We start from the raw sequence: 23699 nt of genomic DNA, 5'->3' as shown, positions 1-23699 counted from the left end.
TTTTAAAAAATACTGGAAATTAAACGAAAAAAACGCAGGGTGTTTTCATGTCCGTATAAACAATTAACAATCATACTTTTAGTTATTCAAACAAAACAAAATCCTCTCCTAAGTTTATCATATTTGGTTTCGTGACTCGGACACCCTTATGAAAAGTAGAGAGAGTTCAGGTGGAGCGACGCGATTTATAAAATACATACAAATAGACTTGTGAGCTGCAGCTGTGTTACTTCTATGGTACTCTCTGTTTACAGATTCTACAGGGACGTGGATTTTAGGGACAGCAAGTGTTCTGGTTTCTGTTTGAACTACGCTTGTAGTCCGAGTAATAGTTACCAATCACGTATCAGCAGGCTGCGGCGCATGCAGGAAAAACAGTCCGTGTGGAGAGTTGTCTGATGATGATTTAGCTTCTTATTAATCTCTATAAACAGACATCTGCATGCTAACCGCTAACAATCTGCTCTAGATCTAAAATTCAACTTGAGATAAATTCCCTGACGCGGCGTCACAAAAGCCGTTCAGGGTTCAGATTTCCCGACTTCCTCGAATGCACCAGAAATTATCGATCTGACCTCTGTTCAACAAACAAGCCTTTTAAAAGTAGTTTTCTTCTCCTCTTGAGGACAGACCTGACAAAGCTTCATTTTACTTTTTACCAATCTGCATAAGGATGTAATTTCGGCAAAGGTAAGAACCGTTAATTAAAGTAAATCACAGGAAAAACGGTTTCTCTTTCGGGTTCATACCTCAGTAGTTTGCCAGAGTGAATCCTTTGTGTCACTTCTGAAGTTGCCAACCGGACTGTAAACAATGCAGCACGCGGAAAAGGAAGTCTTGACTGGAAGTTGTTTATCGCTAACTGCTGGCTAAACCGGACATGTGCACCATTGTCCCCATCAGACTATAGCCGATGGGATCTGAGGTTGCTTGTACGGTATGTCACCTACCGTGTCTAACGGTGTTCAGTTGTAGGTTTTATCAGCGTGATCAGCCCGGTAACTTTTTGAAACGAAAGCTCACTGTCTCCCACTTCCTGTCGGCACACACAACCTCACGCCGTGTGTGCGCTGTAGGTGTAAGCGGCACGTTCGCTCCATGAACGGTCCGTTTATGTAGCTACAGCGTTAACCAGCACTGCAATGAAGGTGCGGTTCATAACGGGAATACTCTCACTTATAAGCTGTTGTGAGTTTATTTGGTGTATTTAGTAAGAATATGTAAGTTAATAATTCATGTAGATCAGTAAATGTGAGAAGCATTGAGTTAAAATAAGACATTTCATTCAGATGCCTTACGTTACGTTTCAAGGACTTCGTTACCCATAATGCCATGGTGGAAACGAAAATGTTTAGAAGTTCTAAAAAGTGTATACTGCCTTTTTCCTTCACTAAAGAGAATGTCTTAAATTCAGAGTCTCCTCTCGTCGTGTTTGAGAGTAGTTGGACTAAGCTACAACATAAGCCACCTCGCGTAACAGAGCGGCCGCCTCCATCATCCCGCCGACATGATCTGTGACGGCAGCAGTGTTGCGTGCTTGTTTACAGTTTACAGGCAGGTGGCACGCTGACTCTGCAGCTTAGTGTCAGTTCACTCTTCACGAGAAACCGAGCACAGAGCAACAATAAAGTAGCAGCTTGATGTTTTTCACTTAATTTGCTTCATGATCACACGGTTGTTAAACGATATATCGTGCAGCCTTTGTTCTATAACAGGTCTATATAAGAAGTCTAACCTACCTTGGAAGACCTGCACTGGTTCATCAGGTCGATGTACTGGTTCCTCCCGATGCCGAGCAGCCGCAGACCTGTAGAACGATGATGAGAAAATTAGCGCGTCAGTAAAACTCAATCATTTCTCAGTAACTTGCCGTGAACGTGTCATTGCTGCACATTAACACGACGAGCTGCAGAATAAATTTGGCTGTGGTGCAGCTGCAGAAGTGTCTCTGGCATTTTTAATTACAGCCTGTGAGGCTTTACATAAAAAACGAGAGAGAGACAATTACAGCGCAGAGAAAAGTTTGAGACTTAGCTTTTCTGAAAGATGTATTATAGAAGGAGCTACACGAGTGGTGACAGTGACTCATCCAAACTTTGCTGAGGGAGTGCGACCAAACAAACACACACACACCTCCTCTGAAACAATGCCCTGATGCACGCACACACAAAACATACACAAAGGGTTCTACAACAAGAAGTAAACCTTTTTCTATATAGCAGGTTCAATTGTCTGTATAGGGGAAGGGGTGCATATTTTGGCTCTAAATCCCCCTGTGTCACCTCCTCTAGCCTGTGATGCTGAGGCCTGGAGGGGGAGGACCAAAATGTGCCGGGACGTCAGCCAACACAAACAGGGAGCAGTGAGGGATGTTCTCATTTCTGCCTCCTAACACAACACAATCCTACACACCTCTCCTACTGCTTCATCGAGACAGACACAACGCATAAACATCCGCCCACGTAAGAACGCTCTCTCTCACACACACACACATGCTCTCACTGTCTATCTGTCCACCCACTTCTGTGTGACACACTTCCAAAGCTCCTCCAGGGGAGATTAGAGGAGAGAGACCCTGCGAGCGGCGCGGCAGCCTGCTGGCAGCCTTCTGTCTCCTCAGCGTGAAGGTCCTGTACTGCCAGGAGTCAGTCACTCACGGGCCAAAGCACGTTTCACTTGACAACTGAAGGAATGCTACAACTGACTGTACACTTGACTCCCAGCTCTGACGCAATCTTGCTATGGTTTCTGAGGAAAGCAGCTGCTCAGTGATGCAGTAACACGTCAGACAAGTGACTCTATCATCCATCCATCATCTATACCGCTTACCCTGTTTGGGGTTGCAGGGGGGCTGGAGATATCCCAGCTGTCATTGGGCGAGAGGCGGGGCACACCCTGAACTGATCGCCAGTCAATCACAGGGCTGACTCACAGAGACAGACAACCTTTCACGCTCACATTCACAATTTTAGAGTCACCAATGAACGAGCATGTCTTTGGATTCTGGGAGGAAGCCGGAGCACCCGGAGGGAACCTTGCTTCATCCGAACAGGTGCAACCGTGCAGCCTGATTTATATCAGCCAATCCAAAAATAATTTGGCCCGTGCTCAAGCTTGGTTATAGAAATATAGAAAAAGGTTTTGTGTTTATTAAAAATGCCTGTAAAGAAAATTCCTCTCAGGAACCGTCGAAACCTGAATGGAGCTTGTTATTCAAGAGAAGTAGTGGCAGGTTTCCTTGAAATAATCCTTCCTCACACAGAAGAGAACAGACACGTGTCAAGAATACTGTATAAAGAACAGACACTCCTGCCAAAAGGCTGCCGGTCTTGCACCAATTTTTGTCTTCATAGAAAAAGTAGTTCCAAAAACAAAAAACGTTTAGACACACTTCAATTCCATTTGCAAACTAAGCCACAGCCGTAAAATGCACTTTGCATTAGAAGAGTTTTACAAAACAGGAAAGAGGATTAGCGTTAGCTGTTAGCATGGAAAACGCCGGTTCCAGTTCAGTGACACAGTGCAGTCAATTCACGCAAAGCATCATGGGGGCTACGAATAAGGTGGATAAGCACTGTTAGATATAATTTGGCAACTTCAGTTAAAATAGTAAAAAGAGGCCTTCCAGTGACCTAACCAGCCATCTTTTCCCTGTGTAACGCTCCCACCTCACACACTGACAGTCCTTTAAAAACCACTGTGAAAGATGAGGATGAGAGCAGCAGTCGAACACACACAGAACCCCAGTGAAGACATCTGAACAGTGTGAGGGTGAAACTGGGGAGAAAAGACTCACAGTCTGCAGCAGTGAAGTTGGGCAGGGAGTCGTAACTCTTCTCGCTGTTCATTATATCCTGGAGGTGATGGAAAAAAGAAAAGAGACAAGGCAGAAAAGAATTAAACTCATTTTCCCTCTTCCCCTTTCTATGTCCCCGTGCCTCTGATTAATAACAGGATTAGCAAATTTGGGCGACCTTGCTAATTTCTACTCCCCAATTTTCATTAAGTGCTTAAGAGGGATTATCAGAACATGACGTCGCCTTCAGGCAATTTGGAGGCCGAGATTAAAGCTACGTCAAGTTTAGTTCAGCACGCAGAGGAAGCCCTTCAGCTTTCAAGTGTGAGCTGAAAGCTGTATGGTCATAAGAAAGAACACTGGGCACATTAGTCATATCTGATCTGATGAAATGGGAAGTACGCTGAATGTGGAACAATCTCATGTGGCAGCGAGCATCTGCACACACACGCTCTATGTAGATTTAACGACGTGAAGTAAAGTGTAGTGAAAAGTGTAATTAGAGGTGCATTAAAAAAATAATTATTATATGTAGTAAGGATGGCATGTCAGAATCAGCCGTGTGAACACATGGGCTCAAGTCTTTGGAATTGGAAGTGTGAGAAATCAAGGAGAAGTCTGTGCCAGCTGCAAACAACAGACTGAGTTTCATCACGCAGACGGACCGCAGAGCAAACAGACTCTCTCTGGGTGTGTGTGTGTGTGTGTTTGTCCTGGGATCAGTCCTCTGTGTGTCCCTCAGCTGGTACACGAGGCTTCGCTAGACTCTGACTGACATCTAGTGCCCGACTGACGCCAAGTCTATCAGCGTAAAAACACATAAAACCACACGTCTAAATGTGCACAATATTTTAGAGACTAGCTGAATATATCCTCCGAGTGGATCTCAATATGGCCGGCATGTTCCTTTTTTTTTATATGCAGATGAGATAGTGTCAAGTGTGTGACTCATTCATGCAGGCAGAGGACGTGCACAGGAGTCTCTTCTATACTAACTGACACAAAAAGGGTGCAGCTGCACGAAGGGATACCTTTTTAGTGAACCTTATGTTATGGAATACTTTAATTATCTGGGCGACAAAGAACACATTACACCTGACAGCAGGGAGAAAAAGCTTAGACCCGTATTTCTATAATGGCTTCTTGGCCTCCCTGTTTTGTCTGACGCTGGTGTTTCTGCAGCCGTTCCCAAGGAAGCCGAAATTGAAGACATTGTTAAATTTAAATGAAGAGCGACTGGATGTTTCCAAACCAATTAGGGGATCTTTGCTGCTGCACAATAAGAAATTCCTGCTCCGTGCCTTCGGGTTTCCCCAGCACAGATGTAACTGTTGAATCACCTTACTGTCGCTGGTTTCAAACGTGTGTACAAAGATAGATGCTCAGGTGTTTCAGAAGCTAGTTCAACATCAAAAACACCTTCCCTCTGTTCTTGTGTCTTACCTCCATGATTCCTATGTAATACGAGAACGGAGTGACTCGCAGCCCTTTCACCATGATGTCCGACAGGTGGTAGGGGTACAGCATCAGGTGGTCCCGGCTGTACTTCAGGAGCTCCTCGTAATACTTGCGCTCATCTTTCCTCACGTGGCGCACTGCTCATAAAACACACACACACACACAGCAGTCAGGTCACAGCCAGGGGTGAGTGTGTATGTGTGAGCACTTCCTGTTGATCTATAGCAGATCAATACAGGTTAAAAAAAGGAGCATTGATCCTCTGAAAGGTCACAGGGGAAGTAATGATTACAGTATTATCATTACACGGCTATGAGACATTATTTTGATTGACATATTACTTAAGCCGTAATACAATCATTGTCTTTGTTATTGACAACAAGTAAGCTTGAGGACGTTGTCGATATCATACACCCACAAGCGGACCAAGAGGACACTACAGTATTCCTGTGACTTTAGTATTACTTCCAGATATGTTCCTGTTAAACATTACGTTTGTTTGCAAGCTAACAACACTAAGCTAACTGCATAAACCTTACAGTTGTTACATGGAATAAGATGCTTTAAAGCTGTTGTATTTGAGTGCCTTCATTTTCGCTAAATGTACCTGATAATGCAGAAGCTGCGTGCACATGTGGCCAGTCATAAAGCTAATTCAAAATGCTTTATTATTGAGCTATAAAATGCAGCAGGATTAGTTCACTCTGTCACTGTCTTTTAATCTCACACCTGACCGTGATGTGTGTCCTGCAGTATAAGGTGTGTGTTTGAAAAAAAGCTCACCTAGGTTATTGCGGAATCGCAGCTGGTTGCGGATGCTGTACAGCAGCACATGCTTCTCATACTCACGCTGAGAGTTGCCCAAACTCTGCAGGAGAGAAAACACACAGCACAGAGGTGAGGACCATGATGGAATGACCTGCTAGGAGGAAAAAAGACCTACGGGGCTCCTGCTAACCCCACGTTCCTCTAACTATAATCACTTAATTTTTTCTTGACACTGTAATTCAATAGTCTATATTCCAAACAAGATTCCGTAAGATCATTAAATACACCGGATGAGTGTTGGCACCAATACTGATCTAATTACAGCAGGTGGAACAGGTATCAAACATGATGTGACTCATCTACATTTAATGCAGTTTCTTTTTCAGTGCCATCAGTAAGTGTGGTGCTAGCAATGAGTGTAATGATAGTATAAGCAAGCAAAATGTCAGCAATCAGAAGGTATCTAGGTATCAGAATTGGTATAAAGAAAGAAAAAACTGTATCCGACCATCTCTAGAAATGAGAGGAGGAAAAACAACTAAGGCCACTGCACGTCTGGGGGACCCAAGGCTGTTGCCCCCTTTTTCTGGTGGGAAGGTTATCCCCCTTTGGTGAGGACGCTCGTGGATGCAGGCAGCTCAAACACCACAAAGCTCCTCCATGTACGTAACGCAAACCTGCCTCCAGTTCACTATGTAATGTTGGCCTAAAGGCACATCGCTCGTACAGGAGGAGAGATTTGTGCAAACTACTAACAGTGAATTATCCTTCATATTCTCTGACAATGCATGCCTATTATTACACATAATGCACAAAGGTGTATATCCAGTATTTGCAGGTGACATCCACGCGCTAGAATCGTGTGGCGCCACCTATCAAACAGTCAGTCATGTGATGCACAGTAAGCAGCGGAGCCTCAATGGCTCTAATGTAATGATGGTCAGTCATGGCTCCGCTGAATGGTGAAGCCCTGCAGAGGAGGTTAGCGAGCCTCGCGACCCTGACAGCTGCCTCCTGAGTGACAGAGACACCGCGGTGACATTGACAGGTTAACCCCCACCTCACAGCGGGGCTCCCCGCCCACCCTGCCCCGTGGAAATGTAAAACACGGTACCTGCTTGACATTAGCTGGGAGCTTGTTCCACGGATAATTCTGCCTGATGTGAAATTCCACGTCCGTGTTCATCGCTAGCTAGCTAGCAGGCTAAAAGCAGAATCCCTCGAGACGATCACAAACGGGCTCGCGGGCAAGTCCACAGTGACTTTACCCCCCCGACACCCGACAACGGAGCGAAGAGACGCCAAAATCAGGAGAGATGTGTTATCCGGTGATTATTTTCCTCAACAATAAACGGCCACTTCCTTGTTGTATTTTCGAACAAGCCGTTCGTCACGCTCGTGGCTACAATCGTCACTTCCTGTTGAGGCGTGACCGTTGCTGTGAATGGAGCACGAGAGCGAGGAGTCAAATGAGAGGTGATGGGATTATCAAACCTGATCAATGTCATGTTAAGTATTATTTCACCTCAAAAAGTGTGTTTATTATTAAGATACACTCAAGCTAGATGTCAGGTGGAGTTTGGATCATAGAGGGATTATCCTGCTGAAAGCCCCCCAGGGTAAGAGAGCTGCTGGGACCCCATCAAAGGATAGTTATTACTCTATATTTCCCTTAATATCTAATGTAAACTATGTGGAAGTTTATCCCTTAGTACTTTCTTTTAAGTCCATTTCACACAAATCTGTGGGCACCCATGCTGGGTCTTTGGACTTCTTCGCTCATACTGTATCTCAGCCTTTGTTGGGATGAATTCAATTTTAAATTAAGGTGTCTAAATCCATTTTCATGTATGAAATGTCAGATTGTCAGTTTGGCCCTGCAGGGGTCTGCCGTGCACAGCATAACCTGTGAGCATGACGCTGTCACTCGCTAACTGCTAACAGAGTGTAACATTTCACTGTGTGACAAAGTCCACCAAAGCTGCGTGTGCTCACATGTCATGAAGTCTGACTTGCTGACAGCTCACTTTCTTGCAGCTATGTCATCCAATCTGTCCAGATGTAACTCCAGTTCTCTGCCATGCGCTGCTAAACAAACAGGACAATATTTCATCTCACTGCCTCAGGAGCTGCACGACAGAGAGGGCATGAAGAGATGACAACTTAGACATATAAAGAGGGAGAAAAGGAAGGTTTAAATGCCTTGGAACCATATCTGTCTGTAGGCCATGATATAAAAGAAGAGTATATTTGATTTCTTGTTTAATCTTGCCCATCAGTGACTTTCAATAATGTTACAAGAGATTCTGTCCAGATTAATTTTTATCATTCAGAAAGGTTTAACAGTCTGCTGCCTGTTCCTTTAAATCACTGTTTCCCAGCCTTCCTGCCTTATGACCTCTCGAAATGAAGCAACGTCCACCTGTGACCTCTCGACAGTTTCAATGTGGACCTGAGCTGTGAGCAGTTTTCATTCATAGACGTTTTAACTTGAAGGATTTTTTCCGGCCTGGAGAGGTGAAGGTATACAGGATTAGAAAAAAAGCTGGAAAATTTTTGCTAAGTATAAGCCAGGGAAAAAAAGATTTATTATTGTTAGTCATCTTATCACATGAAGGCATTTCTGTACATCATATAAAACGTCACTATTCAAGAAAAGAGAGAAAAGCTCCAATAAGAACGTCAAAAAGCAACTTATTTAAAGAATTTATAGAAACATACACTTGACAATTCCTTAAACAAATAGATTCACAATGTTTCAAGTAGAAATATTCTTGCTGAAATGGCAGATTTTTCAACTTGTTTTGTGATATAAACCTCAAGACATGTACAACCATGTTTTGGATACTATCTATAGCCAGTATTTTTTAGAAATATCCAGTCACTGTATTCCCATTATTTAATTACTCTATAGTCGTTTTCATTGTTAGCGGTAAAACACGCCATTCCCTTCCTGAATTCAAATACTCATCCTGAATTCACAGGCAAGACGAGATGTTGTGATCCAGTGTTACTGTTTTTAATTAGGGATGCACAATATTATTGCCACGTTATCAACATTGGCAGATATGTCATTTTTCTGCCGATAAAACAACGCTCGATGATTATTCCCTAAAAAAGCTTGATGAAATGCTAGGACATTAACTCGGCGTGAGTTTGCGCGTACACTGCTTGCACCACGCCTCTTCTGTCGAGCATGAAGATGTCTGCGGTATGGCAGTTTTTCAAAGTTTTCCGAAACGGACAGCAAGGTGGATTTCATTTTATGTATTTATTCTGTGCAATAGGTAAAATCTGCCCTAGTCTCAGGGAGAATGTCATCCAAGCCTGTCCAAGTTGTTTGAATATTTCAGTTTTATTTGAAAGAAAATGTTACAAACAAGTAAATATGGCATTTTGTACAAAACCTAAGTTTAAGTAGTTTTCTTATATTGCCCAGTGAATGTGTACATTTTAAAAAAGCACTGTATTATGTTATTTCTGCATCTACCAGTGGGCCACTACATGTGCCTAATATATCGGTGTTGAAAACGGCGATAGGCAGAAAGGGTTGGAAAATATCGGCATATCGGATATCTGCAAAAAATCCAATATCGTGTATCTCTATTTTTGATTTTATCACTTTCACTTTTCAGTGTCTCAGTATCTGCTAATACAAACACAACATCCTAGCTGCTAGTTTGCATTAAAAATGATTGAATGGGGGGCGCTGGTTTCGCTTAGTTGATAGAGCAGTCGCCCCATGTACAGAGGCTACAGTCATCAATGCACTGATTGCAGGCTCGACTCCTGGTCTGTGAACATTAGGTGCATGTCATCGCCCACTCTCTGATCCCCACATTTCCTGTCTCTCTTCAGCTGGTGATATGGCCATTACCTTGATGTTTCATTTGCTGGGGGACCCCTTGGATCACCAAAAGGAAGAGTACAAAATGTTAAAATACTTGTACAATATATAAAAATAAAACATATTAGACACCGGATATTTCAATTATCATGGGGTAGTGTCTTTTCAATGGAGTTGTATAGAAAAAAACTGCAACCTAAAAATCTCCATTGATTTTTAAATTAGATTACATTAGGCCAAACATGACCCTGGGACAGCACCTTCACTATATCAAGATTTTATGGTTATACATCTGACACACAGACAATCACATCCTGAGGCAGACTGAGTCCAGCTCTTACAGCTGTTTCTCCTGATCAAGCCGGCCTATCAGCGCTGCTCTATATTTACCTTCATCCTGAGTTACACACATGAGGGAGAAGAAGGAGGAGGGCTTACACAGATCAGGAAGATGGACAGGGGTTAGCAGCTCAGGGACACTTTGATTAAACAGCCGCCTGGGTGGGCTCGATGGCTGAGTCAGGACCCTGTGATGAGTCTCCCTCCCCTGGCTATTGTAAACACTCTCTCCTCTGGACACCGGCAGAGCTGTTAAGCCGGCAAACTGGGTACCAAACAGCTCCGTGTCACATGAGAGGCCTGGCTGGAGTCACAGTGGCCCGGGATACTATTCTTAGCAGCAGGAATGTACACAGTGGCCTCATGGCGAGCTCCACAGCGCCTAACTGGAGACCCTCGTCTTTTCTCTGTGTCATGCTGCTTTTCTCTCTCTGAAAACACAACCAAGTTTCTCTCTGGATTATGTTTTTGTTCTTTGGTAATTGGGACTGATATTTTCTCTGACAAGCCCGACCAGACACTGCGGATATTATTGAATTTCTGAGGGCAGGAGGTAAGGATTCACTCAGTCACAGATGTTGCTGATGAACTGGCAACAGATTTGTTCGGCAGAGGGTTCTCTCAAACTCTTCGTTTGACACAAATGTGATATTTAAATCACTCAGAGGAAAGTTTTTATTGTGTGGCAGCAGATTTGTTCTTCTTGTTCGACAAGAGCCTCAGTATCTGCTCTAACTGTATCCTAATCTAGTTTATTTATAGTTTATCAAGATTTTTTTTTCAGGTTTAAGGAAGCCAGACTGCTGATATAATCCAGCTGACTTTTTTTCTTGACTTTTCTTAAATAAGTATTACTGGAATATTCTGTATTGATAATAATTGATGATTTAGGAAACATACTTTATCATTTTCACAAAAGAGCACACAAAACCATGTTTGTTAACTGAGTAATGTTTACATATTGTTGGTAGAAACCTTATTAATGACTAAGTAAACGTATCCTATCAAAATGACTGGACAGTATGTTAGTATGATAATAGTAATATAATAATAATACACTATTAGGGATTGTAATACATATAATTTACACGAGTCTGACTCATGTCTGATACCATTTATTATAAGGATTTCTTTGTCCCTTGATTGACATCTGAGGGGAAAATGTTAGTAATGAAATGTCACTTACAGTCATTGGTATTTCATAATGTACAATAGTGTTCAAAGGTCCAAACATATCAGACAGGCCAGGCCCCATGAGTGGGAGTAAATCAGTAGCTGTCGCGGGGATGATTAGAAGACTTAGTGTTGCTAATAGCCCATTGAAATTCCTGCTCTTTAAACGGCAGGATCATCACAAACCCTCCAGCCGGGGAGACACAGACAATGCGAGTGGATATGTGGTGTGGGACAAGCATAACCTATAGAAAATAGCAACAGAAATAACAAGGCAGAGAGAGAGAGGGAGATCACAGATGGTCTGTTGACACAGTTTTGTTCCTGTTAGCACCAATGGGCTGCTGGATAAGGGAGATGTGGCCCATGCTACATGGTTGCATGAAAGTAATTTAGACGGGGTAAAAATAGAAATCTGTGAGTCAGTAATCGTCCCATTAAGGGCAGCTGCTCTGCATGTGTTGGATAATAAATGTAAGGGTTTGCTATCAGTGTAAATTAGGCTGAGGGCAAAAGTTGTGCTAGCTAAAATGTCACTGAAACTGTGCTAGCCTTGTCGGGTTAACTGTTTGTGTTTTGCATTCAGGCAGGACTTAACTTTACTAACTTTAATTACCAACCTTATTTTTGTAGATAAAAATAACAGATTTTCCGATGGAGATGTAGAATACAACAAAAACTGCAAGGACAAGGTGCGCCAGCCCAGATTAGCCATTAGGTGAGCCTTTCGTAGAGGCATCAGTACCAAGTTCCACCCAAGTTTTACAAGTAAATTAGCATTTCGGTAGATTAGACAATCAGTGGGCTATTGATAGATTTTGCTAAATGCACACTGACTTCCCAAAGTGTCTGCTCTTTGCCTGGCAGGACATGGTGAAACTCTAGGAAGGAACGTTGCCCTACCAAGCATAACCTCCTGTAAAACCACAGCATTAAACTAATTAGATACAATGTCATATTTAGTGACCTTTACATGTGCAGGTAGGTCACATCTTTATGATGGGGTAAGCTAAGCTAACTGTGTACTGGCTGTAGCTTCACATGTCACAGACAGACATGAGAGTGGTATGGATGTTCTCTTAACTCTTAAGTGAATAAGAATATTTCCTAAAATGTAAAACTATGTCTCTATTGTGGTACTTTAACTCACCTCAACATAAGAGCCAACCTCGGCTTATGAACTTTCTTCCTTGATCCCAACACAGTGGTCATTATCACCATAGTTTAATAGGGCAGTGAATCTCAGTGTAAAGTCATCATGTTTTTGTCAACCATCTCTTTCCAATGGACCACTGAAGTTCAACAGAGTCTCTCTATTTATCCTTTCCACAGAATGGCCTGTAGACCACGAGACGTTTTCTCTTTCAAAGACTCAGAACTGCCCTTCCACCTACTTGCCCAGCTCAATATCCTCCGGCACGAGCGCATCCTGACAGACGTCCTGCTCTGCACAGAGTACCAGGAGATCCCCTGCCACAAGAACGTTCTGGTGTCCAGTAGCCCGTACTTCCGCGCCATGTTCTGCAGCAACTTTCTTGAGAGCAGTCAGGCCCGAGTGAATCTCAAGGGAATCTCTTCAAATGTCCTCAGCGGCATAGTGGACTACGTCTACACAGGCTGCATCACAATCACCATGGACATTGTGCTCCCACTCATGCAGGCAGCGTCCATGCTTCACTACGGAGGTCTTTTTGAGGCCTGTTCCTTGTTCCTCAAGGATCAGCTGAGTCCAGAAAACTGCCTGAGCATGATCCGACTCTCTGAGATCCTTCACTGCGAGAGTTTGAAGGAGAAGGCAAAGGAGATGGCAGTGAGGTGTTTCTCTGATGTAGCTGCCACAGAGGACTTCAGCGAGTTGTCTCTTCCCGAGCTCATGTGTTACCTAGAGGATGACCGACTTTGTGCAGAGGAGGAACAAGTCTTCGAGACCCTGCTTGCATGGATCCACCATGACCCGTTCTCAAGACGCGGTGCAATCCACGACCTCTTCAAGAAAGTCCGTCTTCGCTACATCCATCCAACTTACCTCTTCCAGTTCATCGCCAATGACCCGTTGGTGCAGTCCTCCACCCTCTGTACTGAGATCATTGATTCAGTGCGCCGCCTCATGCTTACAGTCAGCACTAAGTGTAGCCGAGAGCTCAAGCCACTTTGGACCACACCTCGACGTTACACCTGCAGAGAAACACTGGTGGTGGTCGGAGGACGCAAAAATAATGAACAGACCTCCCGAGAAGCCCTGCTGTATGACGAAAGGACTCATCGTTGGCAGTGGTTGGCCAAGCTTCCTCTGCGCCTCTACAAAGCTGCGTATGTGTGTATTCATAGCATCCTCTATGTGCTTGGTGGGCTCAGCCTCTGCATGTCGTCAGGTGACAGCACAGTCAGCGCTACAGTTTACACACTCTCCCTAAAGACCAACCAGTGGCGGACGGCTGAGCCCATGTTGGAGCCTCGATACGCCCACCAAAGTGTGTCCTACCTACATTTTATTTTCGTGTTAGGAGGCATCGGGGTGGACAAGAGAATCTCTCAGTCAGTAGAGAGATATAACAGTATGTTTAATCAGTGGGAGGCCATGGCATCGATGCCCACGGCGGTGCTGCATCCAGCTGTGGCTGCCAGTGATCAGAGGATCTATGTTTTTGGCGGTGAGGATGCTATGCAGAATCCAGTCAGACTGATTCAGGTAGAGAGAACCTCTCATTGAATCAACATTGAGTCATCTTTCTTTGCCCTTAAGCTTAATTATTTTATGATTTTATGGAAGGGAAACCAAAAACACTTGAATGTCACATAAGCAGACAGCACACTACAATCTTTAATGCTGTAGTGGACAGCTGACTGTCTGTTGATGTTTGTCGTGTGTCAACAGGTGTATCACATCTCTCGCAACATTTGGTCCAGGCTAGAGACGAGGACGGTGAAAAACGTTTGTGCTCCGGCTGCTGTCATCGAAGACAAGATCTACATCATCGGAGGTGAATCAGTGCATGATCACCACATAAGTATTTTTCTCAAAGCTGTTCCATTGTTTTACATTTTCAGTGCAGCCGTTGACTGCTTAATGGTACATGGAGTTTCATAATCCAATAGGACATGCATCATTAAACGATAAGGCTGGCATCGTGTGTCTTCTAATAGTCAACAAATCCCATGAAAAAAACAAACCATCAACGTCTGTCTCTTAATACTTTCCAGCTTTCCAACTGTGTTGGTTGCGCCCTATCCCAAGCCAATTTCTTCCTCCTGTCAATGTACCTTTAACAAAGACCCCACAAATATACAGGTTCCTTTTCATAAAGGCCAAGTTTCTCCTAAAACAGCTGGGAACTGTGGTTTTTAGCAAGATTTACTCAACCAGGAGTAGATGGTTCATTCATGGGACTTGTTTTCAGCTGCAGATAAAAACACATTTTGGTATTTTGGTACAGCAGAAGTTCAGTATATGTTGGATAGTCTCCAAATAAACTGGAGTCTGCATATTCACTGTTATGAAAGAAATTGTATCCCAGTACAGCAGTTTGGCTCAGCATTTACTTTTTTTTAATAGTTTTCGAATAACAATAGGTTTTGTCTGTGAAGGTTCTCAGTCATCCAGTTCATGGTAAATCGAAGCTTAATCCAAAAGGCAACTGGACTTGGTTGAAGTTCTTGAAAACATTTCACCTCTCATACAAAAGGCCTCTTCAGTTGAACTGAAGAAGCCTTCAAGAACTTTGAGTCCAGTCGCCTTTTGGATTAAGCTTCGAACAATGGGTTTTGTTTTTGGTCTTTTCAATGGACCTGTTGTTAATAAGAAAAAGATTAAATATTACAACACTTATACTTCAAGGTAGACTGAACCAAAATCTATTTTCCAGGATACACCAGGCGGATGATTGCCTACGACACCAAAGCCAATAAATTTGTCAAGTGTGAAAACCTGAAGGAGCGGCGGATGCATCACAGCGCTACAGTTATCAACAACAAGCTCTACGTCACCGGAGGACGCATCCTGAACAGCCAGGACGTCATTGAGGACTCAGACTGCTTCGAGTGTTACGACCCAAAGACTGACGTTTGGACCTCGAAAGGTTCTTTGCCGTACAAGTTATTTGACCATGGCTCCCTGCCTTTAGTCTGCGTTTCCAACAGACCCAACCCACCATGACTTGCCATCCAGACAGCCACTTTGCAAATGCTCTCCTACATGTTTTTCACCTCCCCTTTGCCAAGACTGATTGGCCTCTAACTACACAAAAGGGAAACCATTTAAATCTGACTGCATTCCCTCACGCAGCTCAGTCTCTGCCACAACCTAGCGGCATGTTGATCCAGGCTGACTTTCGCTGAATCAAAGGGGAGCTCAGCTGAACAGCAGAGGTGTCATTTCTCTGGCACCTGGGGTGAAACTTGACTGAGAACCAAAGAGATGACGAGTAGCAGACAGACTTACGTAACGAACAGCTGTTCAGGCACACGTAATCCAAACAGCTCTTTCCGCAGATGGCTGCACTTGTTTGATGGTAACTGATAGTGTTAATGCTTTAATTTCACAGACATTTATACACTGCATATCACTGCCTGGCAGCTGCAGATGACTGTTTGAACTGGAAAACTGAAAAAGGAGCTGACAGCTCATTAATTTGCACTTCATAAAAAATACATTCCTCCAGGACCCACATGCTTATATCAGAGTGCACTTACTAAGAAAAGCAATTGTGGTAAAATATGGATTGATTGGTTTGAGTATTTATTTATTTATTTTTAAAGAAAAATGCCAAATTTTATGATTCTAGCACCTTAAATGTGAATATTTTCTTGTTTTTTTTTTACATTTGTATTACAACACATTTTTTGTTGGGTTGTGGACAAAACAAGACATTTGAGGACGTCATCTTGGGCTTTGGGAAACACTGATCAGCATTTTTCAGCATTTTATAACATTTAGTAGACCAAACAACAAATTATTAATCAAGGCAATCGTTGATTAATTGATAATGAAAATGATAATCAGTTGCAGGCCTTATAAAAGATGCAATGTTCTGGATTAGTCGCAGCCCTGGTTCAGTAGGGTTTTACTTTGAATTTCTCCAAGAAAATAGCTTCTCAGGCAGCTCTGATGATGTAAGGACATGTGACAATCTGCCTTGGAGGACAAATGCACAGTAGTAAGGGGATGCAGTGACCTACTAAAGGAAACCATGACTGGAAATGGCAACATGGAGATTACAGCCACACACATGCATGTGATGTCGCAACAAGCATGTCCATAATCTTCTAAATAGAGGAAGATGTCAGGAAATGAGGATGCCTTTGTCTTGGCCCTGTTACCCTCCTGACCCTTATGGAGCACACATTCACTGTTGTTCCTTGATAACAGGTAACATGGCAACCCTATTGTCAACTTGTTGTGCTAAAGGTGGGAAGCTTAAATGCTATGACATTGTCATAATGCTGTGTTCCTGGTTCTAAGTTGTATTTAGGGTATCTGATAAAACATGATTTCTTGATTGATCCGCAGCTGAAAAAACATGTACATTAAAAAGGGACATGAGGCCATATTTCAAGTTAAAACAACACATTTGATAACCCATTAGCTACTTTAAGACAACAGCTTACGTTAGCATTCAAGCACTTAACCTAAATAAAGTACAGTTAGCTAACATTGCTTTAGCTAGTTGTTACTTTGACTAGAAACTAGACCTTACCATTAGCTAGGAAGTAGCTGAAAGCTAATAGTGTTTGGTGATGTAACACACTGCAATAAGATCGGCATAAATTCCCAGCTTTTGTCCTGTTAGCTAGGAATTTACTTTGAAGTCTAGGAATTTAACGTTAGTCAGGCAGTGGTTGAAGGATAGCATTAGCTGTTGTTGCACTGTAGCAAATGGGTAATTTACGTTAAATATGGCATGATGTCCCTCCAGATTTTCTTCAATTGTCTTTAAAGTAAATTCCTAGCTTTTTGTACTGTTAGCTAGGAATTTACCTCCTAACGTAATGTTAGCTAGGAAGTGCTTGAATGCTAGCATTAGCTGTTGTCTAACAGTAGCTAATGGGTCATTAAATATGTTGTTTTAACGTTAAATAAAGCATGATGTCCCTCCAGATTTACTTTAATTGTCTTTAAAGTAAATTCCTAGCTTTTTGTAAGGTTAGCTAGGAATTTACTTCCTAACGTAATGTTAGCTAGGAAGTGGTTGAATGCTAGCATTAGCTGTTGTCTAACAGTAGCTAATGGGTCATTAAATATGTTGTTTTAACGTTAAATATAGCATGATGTCCCTCCAGATTTAATTTTATTGTCTTTACTGTCGCTCATAAATAACAAGCAGTGAAATAACAACGTGGAACACAACAGTACATTTGAACAGCATTTGAGCTTCTTAGCCTGAGCGTGACTTCAAAGGAAAATGGCCGCCATGTGAGTATGGTGAATTGGATCATTTAAGGCATACATCCTTGTCAGGACTCTATCTATTTAAGAATGCATCGCTGATCAACTACAAGATGCATAATGTGTTGCTTATTGCACAATTGACTTTCTCTTGTGTATTTTTTCTTTAAATTGTTTTCTACTGTGTAATATGCTTTTGTTTTAGATATTGATTTCACTGTTTGGTTTATAAAAAAAGCACTGTTATTTATGTATTTCTTCAACTAATTTATTGCTTTGAATTTCACATGAGAACAAAACATAAAATCTGTTTTTGACAGCGAAGTGTCTGTGGTTTAACTTCGTGCAGATTTAAATGCGTCTCCATTTGTCTGGGACTGGCTGAGTCATGTTCACGTCGTACTCAAGGCAACATTGTTGACACAGAAACATGTTTGCTGGCTATCAGGTGACACATTTGTTCCCCATACATCATTAAGTACCACTGCAATACCACTGTAATATAATAGGAATTATGATAGAGGGTGAACACAGTTTATCCACCATGAAATTAAGACATTGCTCAACATTACATTCAGCTGACATGTGCCAGCCTCTTGACCCTTCAGGCCACATTCTCATCATACACATCTCATCTGGCAGGAGGAGCTCCACATGTAGGCTAAATATTAAGTTACAAGTGTCCCCCTGAGAGGCTTACTGTTTGTGTGGTGTGACAGACCACTGCTGACCTTATGGGACGAAATGCAGGATCAGATCTCACTCTTACATTTTAATCCTCTATCCTTTAGTGGGAAACGCTGAAACTTGCCCAGGAAGGGGAATTCCATTTCACTACACATTAACAAACGCAGACTGTCACTGAGTTAAATGGCTCCTTGTTAGCCAATGCCTCACAATAAGCCTCTATGTGTTAAGGTGTGGATTCTGATGCAAGAACAACTTATTGTTAATGAGAAACATACAGCCGAGTCAGATGTCCTATGCTCGACTCGTTTAGCCACAGCAGCATTTTAGAACAACGGCCTGTGAAACTTTTTATTGAGCCGCTGCGAAACACACGGCCGGTTCGGACTGTTTATTGACTGTGTGTTTGCTTGCTGTCTCTCCATAGAGACCAGTGTGTGAGGGTCACCCTTCAGGGAGGCTGTGGCAGGTTATTTTAGGTGTCTGTTACTAACCCATCAAGGGATAGCATTTCATTTACAGTCCATTCTGTGAACACGTATTCACACTTACTGCCATTGTGCTTAAAGCATCTGCATATGGGCACCGTGAATACAGCCATTAATATCAATACAGTTCTAACAAGTCCTAGTCAATTTTGGAATTATATTTCTTTAATCTTGACACATTTTACCCACTATCTAGTCTACTTTTTTAGGCTAAAGGTAAAGAAATATAAAATATATAAATGTAAAATATAACCTTAAATCAATCTATATCAATTTTCTTCTTGAGAGATAAAGTTAATGATTATAGACTGAATCTATAAATTATAGATGAGTGTTTATTTCGTTACATTAAAGAAACTACAACATCCAGGCGCACCTGCTTGAAGCATTTTTAAATAGTAATTAGGGGGTTTCCCTGCTGCAGCACGTGAGAGGGCCTGTTGCCAGTCTGTAACCCTACCGCTCCGTGCTAATGTGATTGACAAGGGGGATAAGAGGGTTTACACTGTCACAGCCAGAAGCGGAGTACAAATGAGATAATTTGTTTCTGATAGAACGTTCAGAATTTTGCACTGGATTCTGTTATTGGGGCAGATGTAAGGTTCTGTAAGCAACAGAAACACAAAATAACACAAAAACTCAAAAACCTTTCCTAAAAAATTCATCAAAAAAGAACACAAGACAAGAAAATTGACTTTTTCTGTTTTTATATTGTATGATATATTTCCTCTGTTTAAACATTTCATGCTGGTTTGCAGTACAGTAAAATTTGGTGTATAAGACACACTTTAAATACATTTTTTCATCTAAAAAATTAGTTGCGCCCTATATACCGTTTTTTGACATCAGTTTTTTACCTTGATTTTCGACATCACATCCGGACCTGTTTCGATGCCCGTTTTTGAGGTAAATTGTTCACGTCTGTTTTTGACCTCAATTTTCGACATCATGTCCGGATCTGTTTCGACATCCGTTTTTGAGGTTGATTTTTTAGGTTGATATTCAACATCAAATTTTGAAGTCCGTTTTTACCTTGATTTCGACGTCACGTCCGGACCTGTTTCGAAGTCGGTTTATGAGGTCGGTTTTCGAGGTTGATTTTTGACGTCCGTTTTTACCTTGATTAACTTAAAAGTACCAGGAACTTTTAGTTCCAGGAGAGTAGGGAGAGAACTCGTGTATCCAAAGGTGCTTTTCGACCAAAAGTACCAGGAACCTTGTTCCGGGAGAGTACCAGAAAATATTAGTTCCTGGAGAGAAGGGAACGTACTCGTGTATCAAAAGGTGCTTTTTGACCAAAAGTACCAGGAACTTTTAGTTCCGGAAGAGTACTAGGAACTATTAGTTCTGGCAGAGTAGGGAGAGAACTCACGTATCAAAAGACGTTTTTCGACCAAGAGTACCAGGAACTTTTAGTTCCGGGAGAGTAGGGAGAGTACTCGTGTATCCAAAGGTGCTTTTCAACCAAAAGTACCAGGAACTTTTAGTTCCGGAAGAGTACCAGGAACTATTAGTTCCAGTAGAGTAGGGAGAGTACTCGTATATCAAAATGTGCTTTTTAACCAAAAGTACCAGAAAATATTAGTTCTTGGAGAGAAGGGAGGGTACTTGTGTATCAAAAGGTGCTTTTCGACCAAAAGTACCAGGAAGTTTTAGTTCCGGAAGACTACCAGAAAATATTAGTTCTTGGAGAGAAGGGAGGGTACTTGTGTATCAAAAAGTGCTTTTCTACCAAAAGTACCAGGAACTTTTAGTTCTGGAAGAGTACTAGGAACTATTAGTTCGGGCAGAGTGGGGAGAGAACTCATGTATCAAAAGACGTTTTTCGACTAAAAGTACCAGGAACTTTTAGTTGTGGGAGAGTAGGGAGATTACTCATGCATCAAAAGGTGCTTTTTGACCAAAAGTACCAGGAACTTTTAGTTCCAGAAGAGTACCAGGAACTATTAGTTCCAGTACAGTAGGGAGAGTACTCGTGTATCAAAAGGTGTTTTTCGACCAAAAGTACCAGGAACTTTTAGTTCCGGAAGAGTACTAGGAACTATTAGTTCCGGCAGAGTAGAGAGAGAACTCATGTATCAAAAAAGGTTTTCGACTAAAAGTACCAGGAACTTTTGGTTGTGGGAGAGTAAGGAGCTTACTCGTGCATCAAAAGGTTCTTTTTGACCAAAAGTACCAGGAACTTTTAGTTCCAGGAGAGTAGGGGGAGTACTCGTGCATCAAAAGGTGCTTTTCGACCAAAAGTACCAGGAACTTTTAGTTCCGGAAGAGTACCAGGAACTATTAGTTCCAGTACAGTAGGGAGAGAACTCATATATCAAAAGGTGCTTTTTAACCAAGAGTACCAGGAACTTTTAGTTCCGGGAGAGTAGGGAGAGTACTCGTCTATCCAAAGGTGCTTTTCAACCAAAATTACCAGGAACTTTTAGTTCCGGAAGAGTACCAGGAACTATTAGTTCCAGTAGAGTAGGGAGAGTACTCGTATATCAAAAGGTGCTTTTCGACCAAAAGTACCAGGAAGTTTTAGTTCCGGAAGACTACCAGAAAATATTAGTTCTTGGAGAGAAGGGAGGGTACTTGTGTATCAAAAAGTGCTTTTCGACCAAAAGTACCAGGAACTTTTAGTTCAGGAAGAGTACTAGGAACTATTAGTTCCGGCAGAGTAGGGAGAGAACTGATGTATCAAAAGACGTTTTTCGACCAATAGTACCAGGAACTTTTAGTTGTGGGAGAGTAGGCAGATTACTCGTGCATCAAAAGGTGCTTTTGGACCAAAAGTACCAGGAACTTTTAGTTCCGGAAGAGTACCAGGAACTATTAGTTCCAGTACAGTAGGGAGAGTATTCATATATCAAAAGGTGCTTTTTAACCAAGAGTACCAGGAACTTTTAGTTTCGGGAGAGTAGGGAGAGAACTCGTGTATCCAAAGGTGCTTTTCGACCAAAAGTACCAGGAAGTTTTAGTTCCGGAAGAGTACCAGAAAATATTAGTTCTTGGAGAGAAGGGAGGGTGCTTGTGTATCAAAAAGTGCTTTTCGACCAAAAGTACCAGGAACTTTTAGTTCTGGAAGAGTACTAGGAACTATTAGTTTGGGCAGAGTGGGGAGAGAACTCATGTATCAAAAGATGTTTTTCGACTAAAAGTACCAGGAACTTTTAGTTCCAGAAGACTACCAGAAAATATTAGTTCTTGGAGAGAAGGGAGGGTACTTGTGTATCAAAAAGTGCTTTTCAACCAAAAGTACCAGGAACTTTTAGTTCTGGAAGAGTACCAGGAACTTTTAGTTCCAGTAGAGTAGGGAGAGTACTCATATATCAAAAGGTGCTTTTTAACCAAGAGTACCAGGAACTTTAAGTTCCGGGAGAGTAGGGAGAGTACTCGTGTATCCAAAGGTGCTTTTCGACCAAAAGTACCAGGAACTTTTAGTTCCGGAAGAGTACCAGGAACTATTAGTTCCAGTAGAGTAGGGAGAGTACTCGTATATCAAAAGGTGCTTTTCACCCAAAAGTACCAGGAACTTTTAGTTCCGGGAGAGTAGGGAGAGTACTCGTGTATCCAAAGGTGCTTTTCGACCAAAAGTACCAGGAACTTTTAGTTCCGGAAGAGTACCAGAAAATATTAGTTCTTGGAGAGAAGGGAGGGTACTTGTGTATCAAAAGGTGCTTTTTGACCAAAAGTACCAGGAACTTTCAGTTCTGGAAGAGTACCAGGAACTATTAGTTCCAGTACAGTAGGGAGAGTACTCATATATCAAAAGGTGCTTTTTAACCAAGAGTACCAGGAACTTTTAGTTTCGGGAGAGTAGGGAGAGTACTTGTGTGTCAAAAGGTGCTTTTCGACCAAAAGTACCAGGAAGTTTTAGTTCCGGAAGAGTACCAGAAAATATTAGTTCTTGGAGAGAAGGGAGGGTACTTGTGTATCAAAAGGTGCTTTTCGACCAAAAGTACCAGGAAGTTTTAGTTCCGGAAGACTACCAGAAAATATTAGTTCTTGGAGAGAAGGGAGGGTACTTGTGTATCAAAAAGTGCTTTTCGACCAAAAGTACCAGGAACTTTTAGTTCCGGAAGAGTACTAGGAACTATTAGTTCCGGCAGAGTGGGGAGAGAACTCATGTATCAAAAGACGTTTTTCGACTAAAAGTACCAGGAACTTTTAGTTGTGGGAGAGTAGGGAGATTACTCGTGCATCAAAAGGTGCTTATTGACCAAAAGTACCAGGAACTTTTAGTTCCGGGAGAGTACCAGGAACTATTAGTTCCGGCAGAGTAGGGAAAGAACTCATGTATCAAAAGACGTTTTTCCACCAAAAATACCAGGAACTTTTAGTTGTGGGAGAGTAGGGAGATTACTCGTGCATCAAAAGGTGCTTTTTGACCAAAAGTACCAGGAACTTTTAGTTCCGGAAGAGTACCAGGAACTATTAGTTCCAGTACAGTAGGGAGAGTACTCGTATATCAAAAGGTGCTTTTTGACCAAAAGTACCAGGAACTTTTAGTTCCGGAAGAGTACCAGGAACTATTAGTTCCAGACCCGGAAAGCTTCGACAATAGGCCTCTCTACAAGGTAGGCCCTCTGAGTCATGGTGCTCGTGGTAGTTTTCGTCCTGCCACAGCTGGCAGGACAGGCTCCTATAGGAGCTTCAGAGCTTTTCCTCTCCTCTGTCTTTCTCTCTTTCTCTTTATTTTTCACATCAAGTTATCTCTGACACATAGCACAGTATATGTGAATATTTTATTATGAGCGGTTTATTAACTGCTACACA

At 42.2% G+C, this 23699-nt stretch overlaps 2 protein-coding genes across 4 annotated transcripts in view; one reads left to right on the top strand and one right to left on the bottom strand.

Annotated features, from left to right (window-relative positions):
* Window positions 1-7365, bottom strand: part of fam91a1 (family with sequence similarity 91 member A1) — a 28179-nt gene extending 20814 nt beyond the window's left edge. For all 3 annotated transcript variants that reach the window (XM_069682003.1, XM_069682005.1, XM_069682004.1), the window contains exons 1-5: window positions 7137-7365; window positions 6038-6122; window positions 5240-5391; window positions 3797-3854; window positions 1740-1807 (exon numbers count right to left, since the gene is read on the bottom strand). In XM_069682003.1, coding sequence (XP_069538104.1) covers window positions 1740-1807; window positions 3797-3854; window positions 5240-5391; window positions 6038-6122; window positions 7137-7208 — 435 coding nt within the window. In that variant the 5' untranslated portion in view covers window positions 7209-7365. The remainder of the gene's footprint in view (window positions 1-1739; window positions 1808-3796; window positions 3855-5239; window positions 5392-6037; window positions 6123-7136) is intronic.
* Window positions 7366-12714: 5349 nt separating this feature from the next.
* Window positions 12715-15534, top strand: klhl38a (kelch-like family member 38a). The gene is made up of 3 exons (XM_069681871.1): window positions 12715-14070; window positions 14257-14362; window positions 15245-15534. Exons 1-3 carry the CDS (start codon window positions 12715-12717, stop codon window positions 15532-15534), a joined length of 1752 nt encoding a protein of 583 aa, XP_069537972.1.
* Window positions 15535-23699: the final 8165 nt, after the last annotated feature.

Source organism: Semicossyphus pulcher, unplaced genomic scaffold (assembly GCF_022749685.1).
Source record: "Semicossyphus pulcher isolate SPU_LCO1_2020_fin unplaced genomic scaffold, fSemPul1.0.p SCAF_5, whole genome shotgun sequence".
NCBI lineage: Eukaryota > Metazoa > Chordata > Actinopteri > Labriformes > Labridae > Semicossyphus > Semicossyphus pulcher.
The sequence above is the reverse complement of the archived record's forward strand: the minus strand, read 5'-3'. Positions and strand labels throughout refer to the sequence as shown.